General features: G+C 41.3%; 1 protein-coding gene across 14 annotated transcripts in view; it reads right to left on the bottom strand.

Annotated features, from left to right (window-relative positions):
• DLG2 (discs large MAGUK scaffold protein 2) overlaps window positions 1-21,550 on the bottom strand; it is a 2,075,147-nt gene that overhangs the window by 45,168 nt on the left and 2,008,429 nt on the right. For all 14 annotated transcript variants that reach the window (XM_032356653.1, XM_032356654.1, XM_032356656.1 and 11 more), the window contains one exon: window positions 14,430-14,505. In XM_032356653.1, the coding sequence (XP_032212544.1) occupies window positions 14,430-14,505 (76 nt within the window). The remainder of the gene's footprint in view (window positions 1-14,429; window positions 14,506-21,550) is intronic.

The following is a 21,550-nucleotide window of genomic DNA, read 5'->3' as shown; positions in this document are numbered from 1 at the left end:
CACACACACACACACAAACACATGCACACTCTTCCTATTCATGTTAGCTGACATGGCCCAGCAGGTTCATTGTTATTTCTATACAAGACACCAGGGATCTCAGGGTGAGACTGTCACTATAACTGATGGTCACTTTAAAGCCAAAGAGAATGCTTCATGTCCCTAGGGAGGATTTATTTTTCCCCTCAGCATCCACCAGAAACTCTGCAATCATCCTTGATTCCTTACTTGAGAGTTTCTGTCACTTTTTCTTCATTGTTCCTGCCACTGTCCTGATTCAAGAAGAATTTTTTTGCACCTTGTTTCCACATACCATTCACATAACAACTGTGTTCCACTTGTGAGAAAATGTATTTGCCTCACATAGCACAGTGCCAGGAAACAGCATCTGATAATATGATTAGTCCTTATCCACTCTCTTTACAAGGGATGAAGAGTGCAAATCCTACTAGGAGACACTACATTTGACACCAATATCCATTATTTGAAGACTCCAAAGGAAGAGGATACTAATACCTCCTCCATCATGGGCTGTGTAGTTCTGAATGCAACCAGGCATGTATGGGCTTACCCATGGTAAGTGTTCAATAAATGTTAAGTATTCTTTTGTTCTATAAGCTTCAGGGCTCCAAAGGCAAAAGGCACCTCCTCTGGGAAAAAGAACTGCAAAAGCTCACTTTCTCAGGCTGGCTCCTGCTGAATGGTATGTGTGGTGAATTTTGTCTTCCAGGTGTGTCCCCTCTGCAGCACCGGGAACACAAAATGTGGGGCTCACAGTTTAAGTAAATCATTACCACACTGTGTTATAACTGTTACGATGGAGGTGTATATAACAGTGCACTGAGGAGAGAGTGAGGGCCGCTGGGGTAGGTGGAGAAGGCTCAGGGGCACCATTTTAAATGGGATTTAAAGAATGAGTAGGAGACTGCCCATGGAGCTAGAAAAGCAAAGCTCAATTCAGGCAAAGAAAAGGCCTGCCCAACAGGGGGCGCAAAGCCACCTCTTTCCCCCCCAACTCTTCCCCAATCCTGCAACTTTTCTGGATGGAGGTGTAGGATTTAGGGGAGTGCGGGGTTCAGACAAATTGTGGGAAAGATGCTCAAGAGACAGCTCTGGCCCTCACTGTGAACCCCTCAGTTACATCTGGTACTCCTGGATGATTACTTCTGCTTGAGCAGTAAGCAAGCAATCAATGAGCAGTGCAAATTTTTCTACAGAAATCAGATGTAGAGTTCAGAACCATTCTTTTATCACTGAATCAGCAACGTCAAGTACTTGGACTATACATTTTAAAGAAGGGGAATTTGCAGCTGACAGGTTGCAAAATCTACTCATCAAAGTGTTATGTATTTTCATTACAGGGAAGATCCTACTATTAAATGGAAAAAAAAAAAAAAAAAAGAAAGTTTATTCCTTGGATCTCTCTGCCCACGGCAGACTAAAAATAGCATAATTTATTTCACATGGGGGCTAAACAGAGGTGCTGCTCCAGGCTCATCTCTGCAGACAGGCCCAGGAGCGTGCATGGTGAGGCATGCAGGCAAAGAAAACTGTCCAGACTGGATTCAGCCACAGAAGGCATCTGTAGTGTGCTACTGGAGCTCCTCATTCATTCAGCAACTCCTAAGGGGTCTGAGCTGGGGGTGGGCAAAAGGTGAGAAGTGAGGGCCAGCTTGGGAGCTCCACATTGGTTTTGCAGTGGGCATCCCATAGACAAACAGCAGTGTGAGAGCAGAGTCTTTGCTAAACACCCAGTCCATATAATTCAAAAGATCGTCCACACAGCAGGCGCAACCAGGTTTACACAGCGGCACCACCAATCACATTCACATGGTGACTTGGAATTTTCTTGCTGTAATATAGGACTATTAAATATATATGGCATTTAATTTGTAAATTGATTTTAACATGATAGATGATAAGAGCTATAAGCATATGGTATGTGTACTTAATTTTGTTTATATACATTTCAGAAGCATCATCACAAAAAAGATTTAGTCAACACTAAAGACTGTTTTCTTATTTTATTTAAGATTGATTGATTTATTTATTTTTAGAGCGAGAGTGCAGTGGGAAGGGCAGAGGAAGAGAATCTCAAATAGACTCCCCCGCTGACGCCAGACTCGATCTCATGATCCTGAGGTCATGACCTGAGCTGCAATCAAGAGTCAGACACTTAACCCACTGAGCCACTCGGGGAGTCCTGGATTATTTTCTTTAAAAGAGGCTCCCATGTGGTCCTCACCTAATAGGGTTGTTGTGAGGAATAAATGAGAAAAGTCCTTATAGTTTATTTAGCAAAATGCCTGGCTTATGAATACCTTCAGTAAATGATAGTTACATTGTTTTTACATTTGGTCACAGAAATAGTGATCGAAGTCAAATTGTTTATGTACCACATGTGCACTTTGTCCTTTACTGAGAAGGGAGTAGACATGGAAGTTCAGTCAGCTCTTGGGGATCGGGTAGGGGAAGGGAGAACACTTTACCTTTAACAAAACAATGGTCTCACTTAGTAGCAATCATAAATTGGTGTATTTATTTATTTATTTTAAAGTTTTTAAGCATTCTCTACACCCAGTGTGGGGCTTGAACTCATGACCATGACGTCAGGAGCCACATGCTCTTCCCACTGAGCCAGGCAGGTGCCCCCAGCATATTTATTTTCTAACTGTAATCTATTGCGCTTGCGCGCCCAAGGGCTCCACCTCGAAGGGGGGCCTATGGGTTTAGGCTTGGGAGGTGCTCACAGAGCACCTTCTCTCAGAATGAGGAGTGACAGCTGTGTCATTCACATGGGACATGAGCTCCAAATTCATTAAGGGGTTAATTCTTCATGACAGGTGGGTACAAGCCAATCACAGGGAGAAACAGTGGCTTCTTGAAGCCTTCCGAGGGGGAACCACCATTCACAGCAAGAAGGCCTAAAACCAGTTTTGACAAGTGGTAACAAATATTCATACAGTTGTCAAAATGTGAAAGGCAAACAGCGTATCTGCAAGCTTATTGCTTCTTTTCAAGTGAGACAGGCTCTCAGGTACACTGACTCGTACTTGTAAGACATTTGAGACAGCGCTGGGAGAGTTCTCACTTCACCCACATTTCCCAGAACTCTGGAGACAGCGTTACATGTTATCACTACTAACAAGTAAAGAATATTTCCCATAGTGTCTCCCTTGATACCAATTGTCTTTGCTGCATGGAAAGAATTATTTTTCCCTTTTTCTCCCCTCACTGGACCTCAAGTGCACAGAGTGCCATACCTCACAATCCTTAGCCATCATATGTTTTTCATTGTCTCATGCCTTTACATGAACTAGTGGAGTCATGGTCCCTATTACATCATGATAGGTGATGGATAGAGAGATAAGGAAGGAGGAGACACACATGGATTTTTTTTCTTGAGAAGTGTATATCTCTTTAGATTATTGCACATCTTTTTTTTTTTTTAAGATTTTATTTATTTTTTCATCAGAGAGAGAGAGAGAGAGCACACAAGCAGTGAGAGCAGCAGGCAGAAGGAGAAACAGGCTCCCTGCTCAGTCTGATGCAGGACTGGTCCCAGGACCCTGGGATTATGACCTGAGCTGAAGTCAGATGCTTAGCTGACTAAACCACCCAGGGCTACCTAGTTTTTCTCATACCTTAATGAAGCAAATTCACTCTACCTCTTACTGGTCCCATTTTACAGAGGAAAAATTGGTCTGCCTCAATGACTTGGCCACTTACATAACTAGGACTGCAGGACTGGGTCTCTTGACTGCTGAGAGGACCAGATTATGTATGGAGAGTGCCAACTACTAGGGAAATCCAACTATTTCCCAGGCCATTCAATGTTTGCCAAGAACAAGAGCAAAGGTTCATGTGTCTTTGTTTTTCCCCTGTCCCTACCACAATGCTGGACATGAAAGACACCTTGCAAACCTCTGCTGAATAAATGAAATGGTATTCGTGTCCCTCCAAAGGACAGCCCTTGTCTAACTATGGACAGGCCACTCAATGTCTCCCGTCCCTGCCCCCTCACCAGTGAAATGGGTAATGCACCAAAGTGCTGTGCAAATATGTGGACTGCTTACCTAATATGCAGGAAGAATTTCTTAATCCCCAAAGAGTGGATCCATCACAACCACATTTTTGCTTTTAACCTGGAAATCGGTCTAAAATTGGTTTTATTTTTTTATTTTAAGTTTATTTTAGGAACTGTTTTATTGATTCTGCCCTGGGTTGGTTTCCAGTTCAGTAGTATCCTGCATAAACTGGTTTTGGTTTCTAACAACCTGTGTGTATGCATACACTAGAAGGGTCGCTCTGGGATGGCAGAGGTAGGGCCTTAGCCATCCATGTCCCCACTCCGTGGCCAGAGCAGTATTCTACACGTGGGGGAAACTCAAAATCTATTTACTGAAGTGAAAGGAAAAGAACACTCAGATTGCGAGAACCTTCCTTTAAAGGCAGCAATAAATCGTTCGGTTCTCTAAGCCGCAGCAAAATCCACGTGGGCTGTACCTTCTAATTTACATAATAACATTTCTTTCAATACATAACCTTCTCACATTATTTAATTTAATAATTATTGATTGAATACCATGAACTATTTTAGGTCCTAAATAAGTCATATTCCCTGTCTTTAAGGAACTTGCAATCTACTCTCTAGATTTTATTATTACAGCTGAAACATCACTACAGAGCTTCCTTTAACCCGGTTCAGAAAGAGAAGCTATTCCTTCCAGATCATATCATTAGAAAAGCTAAATATAGGATCCAGGACAGTGACATTTCGGAGCCCGTTTTTTTTTTTTTTTTTTTCCCTAATGAAGGGGTAAAGTCATTAGGTATGTTTAATGAATATTAGGAAGACAGCAGAAGCTGCTGTTGAAATGATTCAGACATTACATGATCTGTTATTAAAAAATAATTTACCCACATGTAAACAGTGCACAGTTGAAAAGAGGCAAGATATACATACTATTTTTGCTTGCTAAGAGTCAGGAGGAAGTCAGATGACTGGGTAGTCAATCCTGCATCTTTATTTTTCAGTATTTTTGTAGCTTTCCAGTGAGTTAAAAACTTCTGCAAATTGAAATACGCAGGCTCTAAGGTGTGACTCTGGGCCTTTTGCCTTAAGAGCCAGGTTAAAGGAAGCTCTGTAGTGAATCGGAATGCATTCATGATTAACTTTAAAGTAGAAATGGGTTTGAGCCAAATTCTCTAAATAATACTTAACATTCTGAATTAATAGCGGGAAGAATATTTAACAAAAGCTTAGTGTTCCCATCTGATGAAACTATACTTGTTATTTTTATAACCACAAATTATACATCTCCTATTTATATTACTTTAGCCCTACTAGCACCACTAATTGAATAGATAGAATTAGCTATGCTAATAACATCTAGAATGAGTTCATACATAAAATGCCTTAAAGAATCAATTGCCCTGTTTTGCTCACACAGTATGATCATGCAGGGCCCAGCTCTGCCACTTATTAGCTCTATGAGCTTGGGTAAGTAAGTAATACATCCTTTCTAGACTTCAGTTTCTCATTGTAAAAGGAGCATATTAAGAATACGTTCCTCACAGGATTTTTTTTTTTTTTAAATACAAATGAGCAATGCCTATTTAAAAATACCCTGTAGACAATAAAGCAATCTACAGATGTTCAGAGAAACTGGTATACTGAATGAAATGCAGGGGTTCTAGAATTTCCCATAGATAGCTACAGAGTATAACAGAAAACTCAGAAACATTCCTGACTGGCAGGACTTGGGGACTGAGTGAGAACAGTCCTGTTGCCACTTGCTCCTTCCTGCTTAACCTCAAGGTCAGCGAGCTCCGAGTCAAAAATACCCATTACACAGATGGGTGCAGGGCAAAGTTGTGGCAACTCTCCCTTCCTCTCATCTGTGTGAGGGGGAGTTAGAGTCTAAGGAATAGACTTGAGGAGGTTGCTCATTCTAGCCTTATAAAGGAGTTAAATTTGAGAGATGTGTGCATGAGGGTAGTGGTAGGGGGCGGTGGGCAAGGGGAAGAGATAGACTAAATTTCTAGGTACTTTATATATAGTATATCTTTTTTAATATAATCTCCAGCTTTACACATGAGGTAACTAAAGCTTAGACATATTATGATAACTCTGGTGGAAGGTGGTCAGCCTGTCTGATATTAAACCTTGTCACTATGCTCACGTACCTCAAATTCTCAAATTTCCACATGCCCAAAGAAACTCTTGGGGAGCTTGTTAAAACGCAGCTTTCTTATCGCTATCCTTGGAGGTTCTGATTCCAAAAGACGGGCGTTGAGCCTGGGCACGTTCATTTTCAATAAGAGTCTCAGCTAATGCTGATGTAGGTGGTCCAGGTTACACAATTTTTTTTTTTTCTTCTGCTACATATTTTCCGGTCTCTTCTTTCCTCTCTATGGCTACTGTATGGTCCTAGGATGGCCTTCCTCATGTCTCACCTGCATTATCAAAATGGACTCCTGCTTTCTAGAGTTGCCTTCTTTGGGAAATTGATTTGATACAACAGAATTGATTTTACACACACACACAAAGTGTGAAAACTTTAATCTAACTTCGGCTAAAATCCTCAACTGTAGACCCCTCTGAGAACCGTCTTTGGAGAACCCCAAGACCTTCTTTATCAGAGAATGATCTGTGTGCTGCTCACATGGTCCTCAGGGGACACAGGAGCTCAAGGTTTGGACAGATGTGATTATCACATTTGGGGGCAGGGGAAAGGATGAGTTAGCCGCTCTCCCCAGGACAGGCTAGTGACATTGAAGAATTCTCTGGATGTAGCCATGTTTTTGTTCTTTACGTAAAAATGCTAGTCTGGTTAAAAGCGCACTATATTCAGGATGTGGAAAGAATCAAAGGAGAAAGACTGGAGCTGGAAGACCAATAAGCAATCTGCTAGATGTTCTAGAGTACGGAAGTGAAAATAAGCAACCCGAGGAGGTACCTTTTCTGGGTGGGTGAACTCTGAGGAGAAATGTTGCTTTCCGGATGCCCCGTGGAGTGGGGCAGTATGTTGCTTCTTCCACTCCACTTCCCAAATCTCTGACTTACTCTTAAGACATCTGAACTCTTCATGGGGCTCCAGCCGTCCAAAGACTAGCCCTCTTAAGGAGCTTTCTTTTGAGGGCGGTAATGACCTCTCCTTTGAAACTCGAATGTTACTTTACAGTTGTTATGAAAACAATCCCCATAACTCAACCCAATGAAGCAAACATAATTCCTACTTGCTAACAAAACACTGACCATCAAGTTACTTTTTGGATAAATGATGCAATGGCAGGCTCTGCTACTAACTCTCCGTGTGTCCCAGAAAAATGATTCTCTTTATCTGTAAATGACATAGTAGGAATCAATGGTCGTATGGAAACTTCCAAAGAATGTACGAAGTAGAACTGAGACATCTCGGTGCTAGCTCCAGTCTGATGCAGGGAGACTGCCATGATCCTATCACCATAGCTCCATCTCTGTCCCATGCCCTCCCTCACAGCCAATATCCCCTCTCAAAGGGAGTTTGAGGCTTTAGAAAAGGAAACAGAGTAATATTAGGAACCACTAGGTCAGATGTCCAAGGATGACAGTCCTCTCTGATCTCTTGAGCAATCATTTCACACATTTCTTTTCTTGTGCTGTTGTTTTAAGTTCAGATTTTCAAAATCTCACACCCAGAATACTGGAGTACCTTTCTTGAACACCTCCCACTGTCAGTCTTTGTCCCCTCCAATCAGTCCTTCTCACAGTTACCAGATTGATCTCTTGGAAATTTACTTCTGATCATTCACTTTCTTTTCCTCCAAGAAGGGAGGATGGAGCAGACAGAATGTTTCTGGTGGACACCACACTAGGTGCTAGGGGCACAAAAATGAGTAAGTCAGGACCTTTGCCAGGGAGTGACAGTTGGGCAGCAACACAAGTACATTCAGGGTGCAAGCCCAGGGAAAATCACTAGGTTGGGTCTGGTTCTAACCATTAAAATTCTCTGTCTACAGGATAAAGTCCAAGTTTCCTAGAAAATTTAAGGCACCTGAACCGATTTAACTTTCCACTCCTGAGTCCTTTTATTCCCCTTCATAAATTGTTGCTTGCAATGAAAGTAAACAATGTTTTTCCTCTTATGTATCCTGTATCCTATTTTTAACCTCCTGTCTCCCCCCTTGCAAATTTTACTAATCCTTCAAGGTCTCCCCACCCCCTCCACCACCAAAATTCAAATTCTTCCAGCTTCCAAGCCATAATTTCCTCCTTTGAACTTCAGAGCAAGTTTCTTGTCCCTCTTGTTTAGTGTTAATCACTTATTTCCTGTGGCGACGCTTCTCTCCTCCAATATCCCTAATTCTTCAGGGCAGTGACTATGTCTTATTTGGCTTGGTTCACATTGCATGGCAAGCTCCTTAAACTGGCATCTAATAAAGGTTTATTGAATGACTGAAGGAACACACTTGCCAAGACTTGTCCCCCTGGCAGGCTACAATTAGAGGAAGTGTGCAGCCCTAAGCTCACTCAGAGAAGTTCCCATCGAGAAACATGTACATCATTGGGGAAGCAGCTTCTGCCTTTCAGGATTTAAGCTTATGCCCAACTCAGTTTTTGACAAAGCTAAACCTAATTTAGCATACTTCATTTTTCTAAAAATGCACCAAGTGACATGGTTTTAACAGGAAGAGGGCATGCTACCGTAACCAGATTATGGGCTTTGGAGTCAGTCAGACATGGGTTCAGATTTCTTTGTCTCTCTAAGCCTTAGTTTCTTCCTTCCTTCCCTTTAAAAAAAATTATATATATATACACACACACATATATACATATAATATGTATACATATATAACATATAATGTGTGTGTGTATATATATATATATATATATGATTTATTTATTATTTATTTGAGTAAGAGAGAGCGAGAGCATGTGTGAGTGGGGCAGAGTCGCAGAGGGGGAAGGAGAGACGGGGGAAAGAATCTCAGGTAGACTCTGTGCTGATCGTGAAGCCCAGTGTTGGGCTTGATCCTGAAACCCTGAGATCATGACCTGAGCTGAAACCAAGAGTCAGAGGCTTAACCAACTGAGTCACCCAGGGGCCCCAACCTTAGTTTCTTTAAATCTGTGAAGAGGGAATAAATGATTTCCCTTCACATTTTGTTGTGGTGATTACAGATGACGTGAGCTGTCTGAGTTTTTGCAACAGATATTCTTACTACTTGGAATAGCATCTGTCACCTCTCTTTTGTACCAGCCTGTGACCAAACAGGACTAGTTATTCACTAACAACCTCCTTTACTTTAGGAAGGACTTGCAGGGCAAAGGAGGCACTTGCACGCTGCATGTGGCCGGCATTCAGTAAGGCTCCCGATACTCTTTCAGATGTATTCCCTTCTTTAAATTATAGGGATTTTTAAATAAAATGAAGCAAAATTTGGCAAAAGTCACTAACTACTCATTGTTTTTTTCAATGAACAGCTTGACTGTGAAGATTATATAATTTCCTAAATGTCTCAGTAAGTAACAGAATGACTGATTATGAAATTGCTGAAAAAAGGTAAAAGACTAATGAAAGAAATTAAGGGAGTGATTATGTTTTCACCAGAGGTTGGTTTGAGTGGAGACTCATTAGGAATTAACTGACATTCTCAGGGAAGCCTGCCTGCATTGGGATCTAGGAAAATGAGGTCGTTCTCAAGGAGACCCATCCAAACAGATGGGCGCTTTGGGCTTAGGGGTCTGGGTAGGCTGGAATGATGTGGGTTACGGACACAATTGTCCACTTGTCTTTGCATGTGTAGATGCAGACTTTGCGTAGGCACATGGAGTGGACTGAAAGCCTGGGCACTTTGTTTGCAGCAGATGAGAACTTTCAGTGGAGAGCCTCTGATCTCCTGGATGTTCTCAAAATTCGGTGTGCTTCAAAGCTCAAACCAGGCTTTCCATACAAGCTGCCTGACCATCAAGACCTTCCTGGTCAGCTCCATTTGCTACACCTACCACTACAGCAATGACACTATCCATTTGGTATCCCTGATCTGCTTGGCCTCACTCTAACATGCCTACAGTTTCCACCTTCATGTTCATGCTGTATCCTATATGTGGCACACTCCTACTCGGACTTCAAGATCTTGTTTGAGTACCACTTTCTTTTGGAAGCTTTCTCTCTTACCCAAGGCATGATTGGTAACTGTCCTTCTCCTGACTTCCAACAAAATACAGTGTGGAGAAATGGACATTCTGCGGTCAAAATGTTCTGAGCGCAAACCTGACACTTGTGATCTTAGAGAAACTAGCTCATCTTCTTGAGGCACAGTCTCCTGATACTTCAAATAAAGCTGTTAATTCCCTAAATTTCTGAGGATCATCAGTGATACTGTATTGCCAGGCTTTCTTATATTTCTCTTTGTGAGCTCCTTGAAATGACAGATCTTGCATTTTTTAATTACTTTGCTGTCCTACAAGGCATCTAGCACAATGCCTGCTGTTTTCCAGCATTCAATAATTTTAAATCAATGGATAGTTCTGGAAAAATAACCCAAGCACGGTTAGGTCAATTAAAGTCTAAGTTCTATGAAGTGCTCTCTGGTCATTCTTATACACATTAATTTGAATTCTCATAGCTCTTATACGTACTACTGAGACAATTGTCACAACCTGCTTCATCCATACTAACTGATTTTTAAGCTTCTCCAGGGCAGCAAGCGTGGCTTTCCCTTTGAATTCCTGTTTCACAGTGTGTTAATGCCAGCTCATGATAGGTTCCTCAAATATCCCATTCTCCTTCTCATTCCAAGGAGTTTTCTACTTCAGTTTATTTATTTTTTAAAAAAGATTTTATTTATTTATTTATTGAGAGAGAGCACACACAAGCAGGGGGAGGGGCATAGGCAGAGGAATACCCAGGCTCCCTACTGAACAGGGAGCCCAGTGCAGGACTCCATCCCAGAACCCTGGGATCATGACCTGGGCCGAAGGCAGATGCTTAACTGACTGAGGCACCCAGATGACCCTTCTTCCTCAGTTTATGTTGAGTTTACCCCTAGATGCCAGACTGAGGTTTTTGAAATAATAATGAAGTTCTGTAGTCCTTGTTGGCTCAAGGTGGGTGGCTTTTCCTGACCCAACTTCTCAGCTCTCCCCACAGCGGTCTTTCTCTTTCTTTAGCACACTTTGTCTTCATTGTCTTTTATTTTTTACCCTAAGCAAGAGTCTTCTCATTGATGTATTGTACTCATGGGGATTTGGAAAACCATGATTTATTATTTCTTAACTCATAGGTTCTTGGAGAATTACTTCTGGAAGGCATCTTAAAAATCATTGAACCTAGGGACCTCAAACACAGAATAATCCTCAATGTTGGCTAGGGATGAATAGTCAATCATGGCATTTTTTTTTTCTCCTGCTGAGGTCATACATGATCTCAGAATCATTTTCAACAAAGTATTCCAGGTAGAAATTATCGATCAACAAGAAACTATCAATCCCTCATCACAACCAATCCACCTTATAGGAAGTGAAACTTGCCGGACGTCCTTGCTGCAGTGCAAAGCTGGTATTTTGCCAATGAGGCCCAAAGAGCAGTGGTGAATTAATAATAAACTCAAACTAGAACCCAACTTACTTGACCCTCATGACTGTGGTCCAGGCTTTCCCTTTCCACATGGTCACTGGTCCTCCTTCAATAGTCATTCAAGTCCTAGAATTTATAGTCTATTTTCTTGGCATTACCTAATAGTATATGACAATATGATTAAAAAGCACAATATACATGTCTTAGCCTTATCAAAAAGACATCTGAGCTCTCATAGATGTTATAAGCTCTTGAAGAGAAGGGCCTTCGTTTCACTTTGCATCTTTCACAAGTTCTAGCCCTGTGTCTGGCATGTGGTAGGTATTCAACAAAAATTATCTGATATATGTTCAACTACATATATGAGACAAACAGGAGCTCTCTCCTTAAATTCTCACTAAGAATCAGTGAAACAGTATTTATTTGAAAGGGCTCCATGCATGCTGACACATACCCTCACTTTTTTTCTTAAGAGGGACACCTTACGTCTAAATAAGTTCTCGTTTCACCCGAATATTTTAGGGGAAAGTAAATGTAATGTCAATGACTGGGCTGCCCTGTGACACTTCAAAACATGAGGAGCAGCGTTGTGATTTGGGGCTCAAAGGCCCTGAGGAATAATAGCCTTTCTTCTTTTTGTTTTTCATGGTGACATCTATTGACCATAACTCTGTGTGATGCTCACACGCCAGAGTTGTTAGGAGGAGAGAAAGATGAAGGAAAGGAGGTGCAGAACAAGAGCATAGGAAGAGAGAAGGGTAGGCAGGGGGCAATATTTTACAATACAGCAATGAGATACTTGTTTTACCACTTAAAAATAGATTGTAAAAGCTGCATAAGCCTCAGCTGACATCATACTTAATGGTAAAAGATAGAATGCTTTCCCGTTAAGGCCAGGAACAAGGCAAGGATGGCTGACCTTGCCGCTTCTACCGAATATTGATCCACAGGTTCTAACCAGGGCATTCAGGCATGCCAAAGAAATAAAAATTATCCAGATTGAAAAGAGAGAGGTAAAACTCTCTTTTTATACATGACATGATTTTGTATGCAGAAAGTGCTAAGGAATCTACCAAAACAAAACAAAACAAAAAACCCCTATCAGAACTAATAAATAGGTTCAGCAAGGTAGGAGGATATGATTGATATACAAAATAATTATATTTCTATATACTTAAAATGAACAAAAATGAAACTGAGAAGATAATCCACATGTAAAAAAAAAAGAAGAAATTGGAATCCTACTTCATATCATATACAAAAACTAACTCAAAATGGATCAAACACCTAAATGTAAGAGTTAAAACTATAAAAATTTTTAGAAGAATATATGGACTTTATCAAAATTAAACACTTTTGTGAATCAAAAACTAGCAAGAGAGTGAAAAGACAACTTGCAGAATGAGAGAAAATAAATAAAAAGCATACATTTGATAAGCAGTTGATTTCCAGAATATATAAGGAATTTCTGTAACTCAACAGCAATAAAAAAAGCCCAATTTAAAAATGAGGATAGGATCTGAATAGACATTTCTCCAAAGAGGGTTTAGAAATGGCCAATTAGCACATGCAAAAATGCTCAACAACAGTAGTCATTAGGGGGATGCAAACTGCAATTACAAGGAGATACTACTTCCAACCAAATAAGCAGAAAGACACATAATAACAAGTGTCGGTGAGAATATGGAAACACTGGAACCTTTATACACTGATGTTGGGAATACAAACATGTATAACCACCCTGGAAAACAGTCAGGAAGTTCCTCAAAACATGAAGCATAGAGTTATCGTAAGACCCAGAAATTCTACTCTTAGGTATCTACCCCATGGAAGTAAGAACACTTGTCCACACAAAAATGTATACACAAATATGCACTGCAGCATTATCCGTAATAGCCAAAAAGTGGAAAGAACCCAGATGTCCATCAACGGAAGATGGATGAATTAAATGAGATGTATCCTTACAATGGGCTATTATTTGGCAATGAAAATAAATGAACTTCTCATACATGCCATAATATCTGTGCATGAGAACATTATGTGAAGTGAAAGGAGCAGTCACAAAAGACCACATAGTATATAATTCCATTTATATAAAATATCCAGAATAGGCAAATCTATAGATAAAAATAGTAGTTGCCTAGGGTTGGGGAGGGTGGAGTTGGGGGTGTGGTTGGGGGCCATGGGAAGTGACGGCTATAGGGTTTCTTTATGGGGTGGTCAATGTTCTCAAACTGATTGTAGGGATGACTGTCTAACTAAATATACTAAAACCTCTGAATGCTGTACTTTAAACTAGTGAACTGTATGGTATGTGAATTTTAGCTCAATAAAGCCATTATTAAAATAGATACATGTGCATGTAATACTTTAATTTTAGTGATTAAATTTCACTCGTTAATTCTATGTCTGTCACAACAATCCATGTATTCACTTAGATGATCCATATATATATATATTTCCATGACAACTGTCTTAGTTTAAAATATGTTAACAGACTACACAGATTTGTGAAGAGCAGGTAGGTATCTTTTATGAAATCCATCCTTTTAAAACATTTAATTTAAAAGAAAAAATTAAAGAAATGAAAACACTAAGCTATCTTTTCTTCAGTGTCATCACTATATCACCTTCATCAACACATCATTTCTGTGGACCACTGGCAGGTTTACCCCCAGTATTTAATATATTTACTACAAGTCTACTTCATCAGAGATCACATCATTACTTTTAGCAGTATATTTTTAACAGCACTCTCCTGTCTGGTAGCTCCATCATTTCTTTGCTATTGAAAACCTGAATGTTAATTATAGCTAAACCCAAGGCAGTGGAGAGAACTTAGTCATTCGATTATTTTGTACCTACCCCTTTTGAATCAATCACTCCAGGTTTCGCATTAAACTTCACTGTCTTCAACCGGGCACGCTCCTTTCTTTCCACCCTGAAGAAAATTGAAAATAAAGAGCTGATCGCACGGCAAGGCATTTATGAGTAAGTTCCTTACTAAATGAAGAATCTCTCTTCTCATCCTACAGCTCAAATACAATGTGTCCTAAAGCATTCCCGTTCCTTGGTTTGGTATAAAAAGTCTTCCTATGTGGTCTCCAAGAGGCTAACACATCCCTTGAAACTTCTGTGTGATGTGTACTGAGAGTCATAGTGATTGGAAGAAACAAAGAGGGAGGAAAAAATATCTTTTGTTCTTAAATGCCTGAATAACTCAACCAAAAATCTATTATAAGATATCACAGTCCACAGAGATGAACACTTACAATGGAGAAGAAATAAACTTCTTCCCTCTCCTCTGTCCCCTCTGCATACCTCATCTCTCCTACTCTTTTCTTTCGGTTTCCTTTTTCTTCCCTTCCTTTTAGTGACATGAGGGTATTTTACCTTCACCTCAAAATCAAACATGTTACAGGTCATCTTGAATTTTTTCCTTTTCCCCAGTGCTGTTCTCCTGTTATCTCTGCCGATTTCATCATTGTACCTGACACTTCATTCATTCATCGAACACTCATCAATTGCCTATCATGTATCAAGCAAGGAGCTGGGGAACAAAGGAAAAAAAGAAAAAAGAAAAAGAAAAACCATGACTGCAATCAACACCCAGGAATGTGCTCCTGGTAGGAACAAAGACATAAAGAGACCGATATGCTGCACAGAAAGACTCCTGACAGCAACGGGGGGAGTGGTGAGGGGGCATCTATCTCACTGAAGGCTGAGAAGGAGGGGTAGAAAGCATTGGGGTTGGCTTCCTGGAGGAGGTGTCAATTTATGTGAAGCTTGAAGGACGAGAAAGAGGTTGTTGGCAGGAAAAGTTCAGGGAGAATTTACTAGACAGGAGACACATACTATGACCCAAAGATAATAGGCAAGTAAGAGATTGCGGGAAGATTCCGCTATAGGGTATATACAGGATGGGATGTATGAAAGTGAGGTGGTGGGGCCACCTTATAAAAATATTCATGCACACTAAGGACTTGGGCTTTTTCCTTGGGGAATCCTCATGAGTTCCAAAAGGATATAAAGCAGAGGAGTGATCAAATGGGTTAGCACTGGAATAAATGACTGTGGTGGAGGAAGAAGACAGGCTGCAGGACAGAAGGGACAGTGGGAAGCAGGAGTTCTGTTGAAAAGCTACTGCCACAGCCCAGGCAAGGAATGACAATGAGGCGGAAGGGAGGGAAGGGCTTGAGAAACAGCAGTAAAGTAAAATTGGTAAGACGTGTGCCCATTTGAAGGATAGAGTTAGAGGGGCACCTGGGTGGCTCAGTGGACTGAGATCTCTGCCTTCGGCTCAGGTCATGATCCTGGGGTCCCGGGACTGGGTCCCACATCAGCCTCCCTGCTTGGTGGGGAGTCTGCTTCTCCCTCTGACCCTCTCCCCTCTCATGCTCTCTCTCTCTCTCTCTCATTCTTTCTCAGATAAATAAATTCTTTTTTTAATAGATTTTATTTATTTATTTGACAGACAGAGATCACAAGTAGGCAGAGAAGCAGGCAGAGAGAGAGAGGGAAGCAGGCTCCCTGCTGAGCAGAGAGCCTGATGTGGGGCTTGATCCCAGGACCCTGAGGTCATGACCTGAGCCGAAGGCAGAGGCTTTAACCCACCCAGGCACCTCAAATAAATAGATTCTTAAAAAAAAAAAAAAAAAAAGAGGTAAAGAGAAGCTAATTATCTCCTTGATTTTTTGTTTGTTGGCATCTCTCCAGTGAGACATGATCACTCCTTCCTTTAAACACCACAGGACTTATTTGTATCTTCATGTTGGTATCATCTCTTGTTTCCTTGTGTTTATTTTCCCAGTGCACACACAAAGCTGGATGTTCCTTGAGGGCAAACCCACATGTCACTCAGCAGCATCCTGGAGCAAGTCCTCAATAAACTACTGTTCACTAAAATAATCCTTCATGCGTTGTTCTGACTTGATGGCTTGTTTAAATATGGCCAACTCGAATTTCAAAAACGGGGAAAGAAAAGAGAAAAACCGTGAATCTAGAGAAATTAATGGTTTATAAAATCTAAGCTATTCATAGATCAATAATTAACAACATATTGCTTTTTAACTGAGAGCTCTTTTGTGTTCCCAGTTGAAACACAGTGCAGATTGGGGTTTCTATAGTTACAGAACCAGAGTTTCAGAATATATTTTGGGGCGAGAGGAGAATATCTGAGTGGAAACAGCCGAACAAAAATTTTCATATCTTAACCCTCAGATATTAAAGCAATATGTTCCACTGAGAGTTTCTACATACAACAGTTGGGAAGAGCGCCAGGAAGACTTTAGGGAAGGTAAGCTGCCAAGTGGAGAGATGCTCACTCAGAAAATGCCTGTTCTGAGCATCTTCAGCTCTTCTCGGTTTTAATCCAAGTGCAAATGGTAATTCATATTCATCTCTTCGGATCCTTCTAAAACTGTGCGTACAGCCCTGGCTTTATTCTGGCTTCTTAGCATTAACCAGGATAATTATGGGAAACACTAGTACCTTGGATGATGCTAACACGACATCCGTGGTTTTTGATCAGCTCTACAGAAAATTCTGCACAAACCCACAGAACTCACAGGGGTCTAAAACATATATGAGGCTGAAGTCAGGATTCTAAGAACTGCTTGGATAAAGCATTCTAATTTTTACCCCATGGTTTCTCCAAGGTCACCCTTTTCAGATTCCTTCAGAAACATCCCTATTAGGCCATCTTTAGTGATTCATCTCTTCCATCTTAACAGGGTTTCAAAGAATGTTAAGTCAGATGGACACGGACACACACACACACACACACACACACACACACACGTACCCCTATTATTTGTTATGGTTTATTAATCTTCAAATAGGCAACAGAAAAGAAGCCACAATTTTTAAAGTATTACTGTAGGTGGCCTGGTTTTGACTCACTCATGAACGAAGTCAGAAAGTTTTGTTTTCTCTTGGGGTTGGAAGTATCATGAATGATAATAATGATAATGTAAGTGTTGGCCGAAGTTTTAACATATAATTATTAGTGAAAACTTCCTGTACATTTATATCCTCTCATTTGCTTCTCACAATAACCAAGTGATGTAGGTATGACTGACCCCCATTTGGTGGCTGGGAAAGCTGAGACTTGAAGCGTGCCAAGTTTAACAAGTGGTAGAAATAAGGCCTGAACACACAGCTGCTAAAAGCTAACCTGAGTGTCTGTTCACATCTACGCAGTTGGGGAAATAGCACTCAGAATCTTCCATGTCTCTCTTCTGCAGTGGGAATTCTCAACACAAATGAGATTTTGGATGAGTCATACACAGTTTGAAGGCCAATACAATTCTTCAGAAATCTGTATTACGTCTTTCACAAATGATAACCAGCCTTCTCCATTGCATCCATCCATATCCCAAATGTCCTGAATTAAATAAACCATAGCCAAATGCAAGCATATAATCACTTACATAACACCATATTCTAACAGGCTAGGCTTTACATTTTTTTTTTTTTTTTTTAAGAGTGTGAGAGCCGGGGGCACCTGGGTGGCTCAGTGGGTTAAGCCTCTGCCTTCGGCTCAAGTCATGATCTCAGGGTCCTGGGATTGAGTCCCGCATTGGGCTCTCTGCTCAGCAGGGAGCCTGCCTCCTCCTCCTCTCTCTCTCTGCCTGCCTCTCTGCCTACTTGTGATCTGTCCAAAAAAAAAAAGAGTGTGAGAGCTGGGGAGAGGAAAGAGGGGCAGAGGGAGAAGAAGAGAGAGAATCCTAAGCGAACTCCATGTCCAGTGTGGAGCCCGATGAAGGCCTTGATCTCATGGCCCTGAGATCACCACCTGAGCTGAAATCAAGAGTCAGACACTGAACGGACTGAGCCACCCAGGTGCCCCTGGGCTTTAAAATTTAGAATAAATTTTAATCTTGAATTAGGTTAGGTAAACGACTGTATGCAGCATTATACATATTGAATTATATCATACATATTAAATTATTTTCTCTCCTTGGCAGTCTTTTTTCATTCACTGTAACCCCATCATAGTTTTGCTTTCCCATCACGGGGCCCATCTTGATTAACTCTCTCAGTGGTAGTTGGCTGTGGCTCGTTTTCTCCTACCTACCCCAAACCCTTCCTCTCTTCTGGTGCTTCTTGGGATGTAGGTGGATAATTTATTGCTCAAATGAGAGTCAGGGCTGGCAATAGATAAGTCAGCGCTCTGAATAATGGTGTGTTCTTTCAAGAACTAAAAGCTCAAATGCGAAGAAAGGAAAACACCCATCATTTGAGTGTGTACGAAGTATTCGATGTTGTCCTAAGCACTTTGCCTATATTACCAATAACTGTAGAGTGATCCAGGGCTTAAGATGGAGCCGGGCATATAGTAGGAACTTCAAGAATCTTTGTTGAATAAATGAACAAACAAATGAGCAAATGCATGAATAAACCCTCAAGGAGCATTCTTGACATGGTTGTGACAATTGAGGCTCAAGAGTTAACTGACTTACCCTCGAATAGTGTTTTCAATAAAAAAATTATTTACCAATTCATGACTTTTTCACTTGGTAAGAATCTACGTAAAGTTTAGCATCACCTTCTCTATTTGTGTTATTTAAGTAAGACTCCTTCAGCAGAAGTAGATGATATTAAAGCCCACTAGCCTTTACCTAAGGGAATGGCGGACCACCTATATAGAAAGACTGAATTGAAACGAGAAGTACTGCCTTACTTCTCTCACACTCAAGAGGCAAGCAATTAATTAGATTGTTTAAGCAGAAATAATCCTTTCCACCCCAGTTTGGTCACTGACCAAAATACTGAAAATGTACACTGGATGGCAAAATCTGAGCAATCGCTTCTGACAGTCAGCATCTCCAGGGAGTACCAAATGGTCATGCTTCCACGAGCCCAGTGGTCTCCCTCTGCCCTCTCACCCACTTCCCATCTGGCATTTTCAGGTCCTGGCCAAACACACAATGAGGTCAGGCTTGGAGCACTGGATGGCAGGATAATCATTTAGTGCTGGGTGTTGCTGTGCCCGTGCTCTGCAAGGATGGAAATGCCGTCCACGTGACTGACCACAAGCTCTCTGTGAAGGTTAGGTGAGTAAACCTTCATGCAGTGCTAGCTACAAAACTGTCCTCTGAGAGCCCAGGGGGCCATCAGTATGGGGCGATAAATAAAGACTCAGATTAAGAGACTGTGGAACAAATCATGTCTTGGCCACTCACAAAAACTACGCAATCTCAGGAAACAGCAATTCTAGGCTAAGAGCCCAGGTTTTGAAATCGTACAAGTCTGGGCTGGAACTCTGCATCTGCCACTTATCAACTCTGTGAGTCAGGGCAGGTCATTCAGCCTCTTAGGATCTCAGGATTTATGTTGGTAAACTGAAAGTATAGACAGACTTCAAAAAATTACAGTGAATGTTAAAGAAGATAATACAAAAATTGTTTAGCACAGTATCTGCTACATATGAAGAACTCCTAATTGACAATTCTAATGGACTCTTGGCATAGTGGAAAGCCATGTGGTCTTGCTATCAGGGAGACTTGGGTTCAGCCAGTGGTTGGTTGTGGACCCTTGGGCAAGTTACTTGACTTCTTGGACCCTCAATGTCCTTATAAGGCTTTTGTGAAGATGAAATAAAATTCTGTATTTGAAAGTACTTGCCACCATACAGGGTTGGTGCTATTATCATAAAATTCTGTATTTGATAGTACTTGCCACCATACAGGGTTGGTGCCATTATCAGATAGAACTGGTCTCCCTGTCTCCTGTCCTTCCATATCCCTTGACTCCTGCTATGGACTGAATGTGCTGGCCTTCATGAGTGGGATTAGTGCCCTTATAAGAAGAGACATGAGAAATAATCTCTCTTTTAGCCATGTGAGGGTACAGCGAGAAAGCTATCCATGAACCAGGAATAAGGCCCTCACTGGGAATCCAAATAACCAGTGCCTTGAATCTGGACTCTCTAGGCTTTCAGAACTATGAGAAATGAATGTCTGCTATTAAAGCACCTAGTCTTTGGTTTGTTATGGCAGTCCAAGCTGACTAGGACAGCACCTTTAGTTACTGTGAGCCTTCATTAATGGAATCACAGTGTGGCTGTGCCTTAGTCACACGTTTAGTCCCACAAACATGTGACTCCAGCTGGGCTCCAGTGACCCAATGACAGTGCTTGGCACACAGACACTGCTCAAACCATGCTTGCTGATTTAAATTTTGCTAAGTCTTACTTTTGTAACTTGGGGAGGCAGGACTGCATGTAAGTTCAGGGAATCAATTCTGCTGGGGTGCCTGTGTGGCTCAGTTGGTTAAACATCCAACTCCTTCTTAAAAAAAAATATTTTTTATTTATTTGTCAGAATGAGAGAGAGAGAGAGAGAGCGAGAGCATGAGCAGGGGGAGGAGTGGCAGGGAAAGGGAGAAGCAGGCTCTCCACTGAGTAAGGAGCCCAAAGCGGGGCTCCATCCCAGAACCCTGGGATCATGACCTGAGCTGAAGGCAGACACTTAACTGACTGAGCCACTCAGGCATCCCTAAGCGTCCAACTCTTGCTTTTGGCTTAGGTCATGATATCAGGGTCATGGGATTGAGGCCCACGCTGGGCTCCATGCTGAGTGTGGTGCCTGCTTAAGATTCTCCCTCTCCCTTTCCTGCTGTCTGTCCCCCCTCCTACTTTCTCTCCCCTTCACTAAAAAAAGAAAAAGAAAAAAAAAAGAACATCAGTTCTGTAGCCTGGATTCAAATCTTGGTTCCGCTGGGCAATTTCAGGCAATTTAATTAACCCCTCTATGCCTCAGTCTTCTGCTTTGTAAAATGCACATACTATTATAATGTCTCTCAAAGGGTTGTAATGAGGTTTAAATGAGCTCATTGTAAAGGGCTTAGAACAGTGTCTAGCATGTTCCAGGAGTGTTTTAACTAAAATTTCTTCATCATCTTCAAAAAAAGAAAGAGGGTGGAAGTAATCTTCATACCCTCCATCACGGTTTCATTGGGATGATTAAATGGGATCATCCATA

Source organism: Mustela erminea, chromosome 9, assembly GCF_009829155.1.
Source record: "Mustela erminea isolate mMusErm1 chromosome 9, mMusErm1.Pri, whole genome shotgun sequence".
Classification (NCBI taxonomy): Eukaryota; Metazoa; Chordata; class Mammalia; order Carnivora; family Mustelidae; genus Mustela; species Mustela erminea.
The sequence above is the reverse complement of the archived record's forward strand: the minus strand, read 5'-3'. Positions and strand labels throughout refer to the sequence as shown.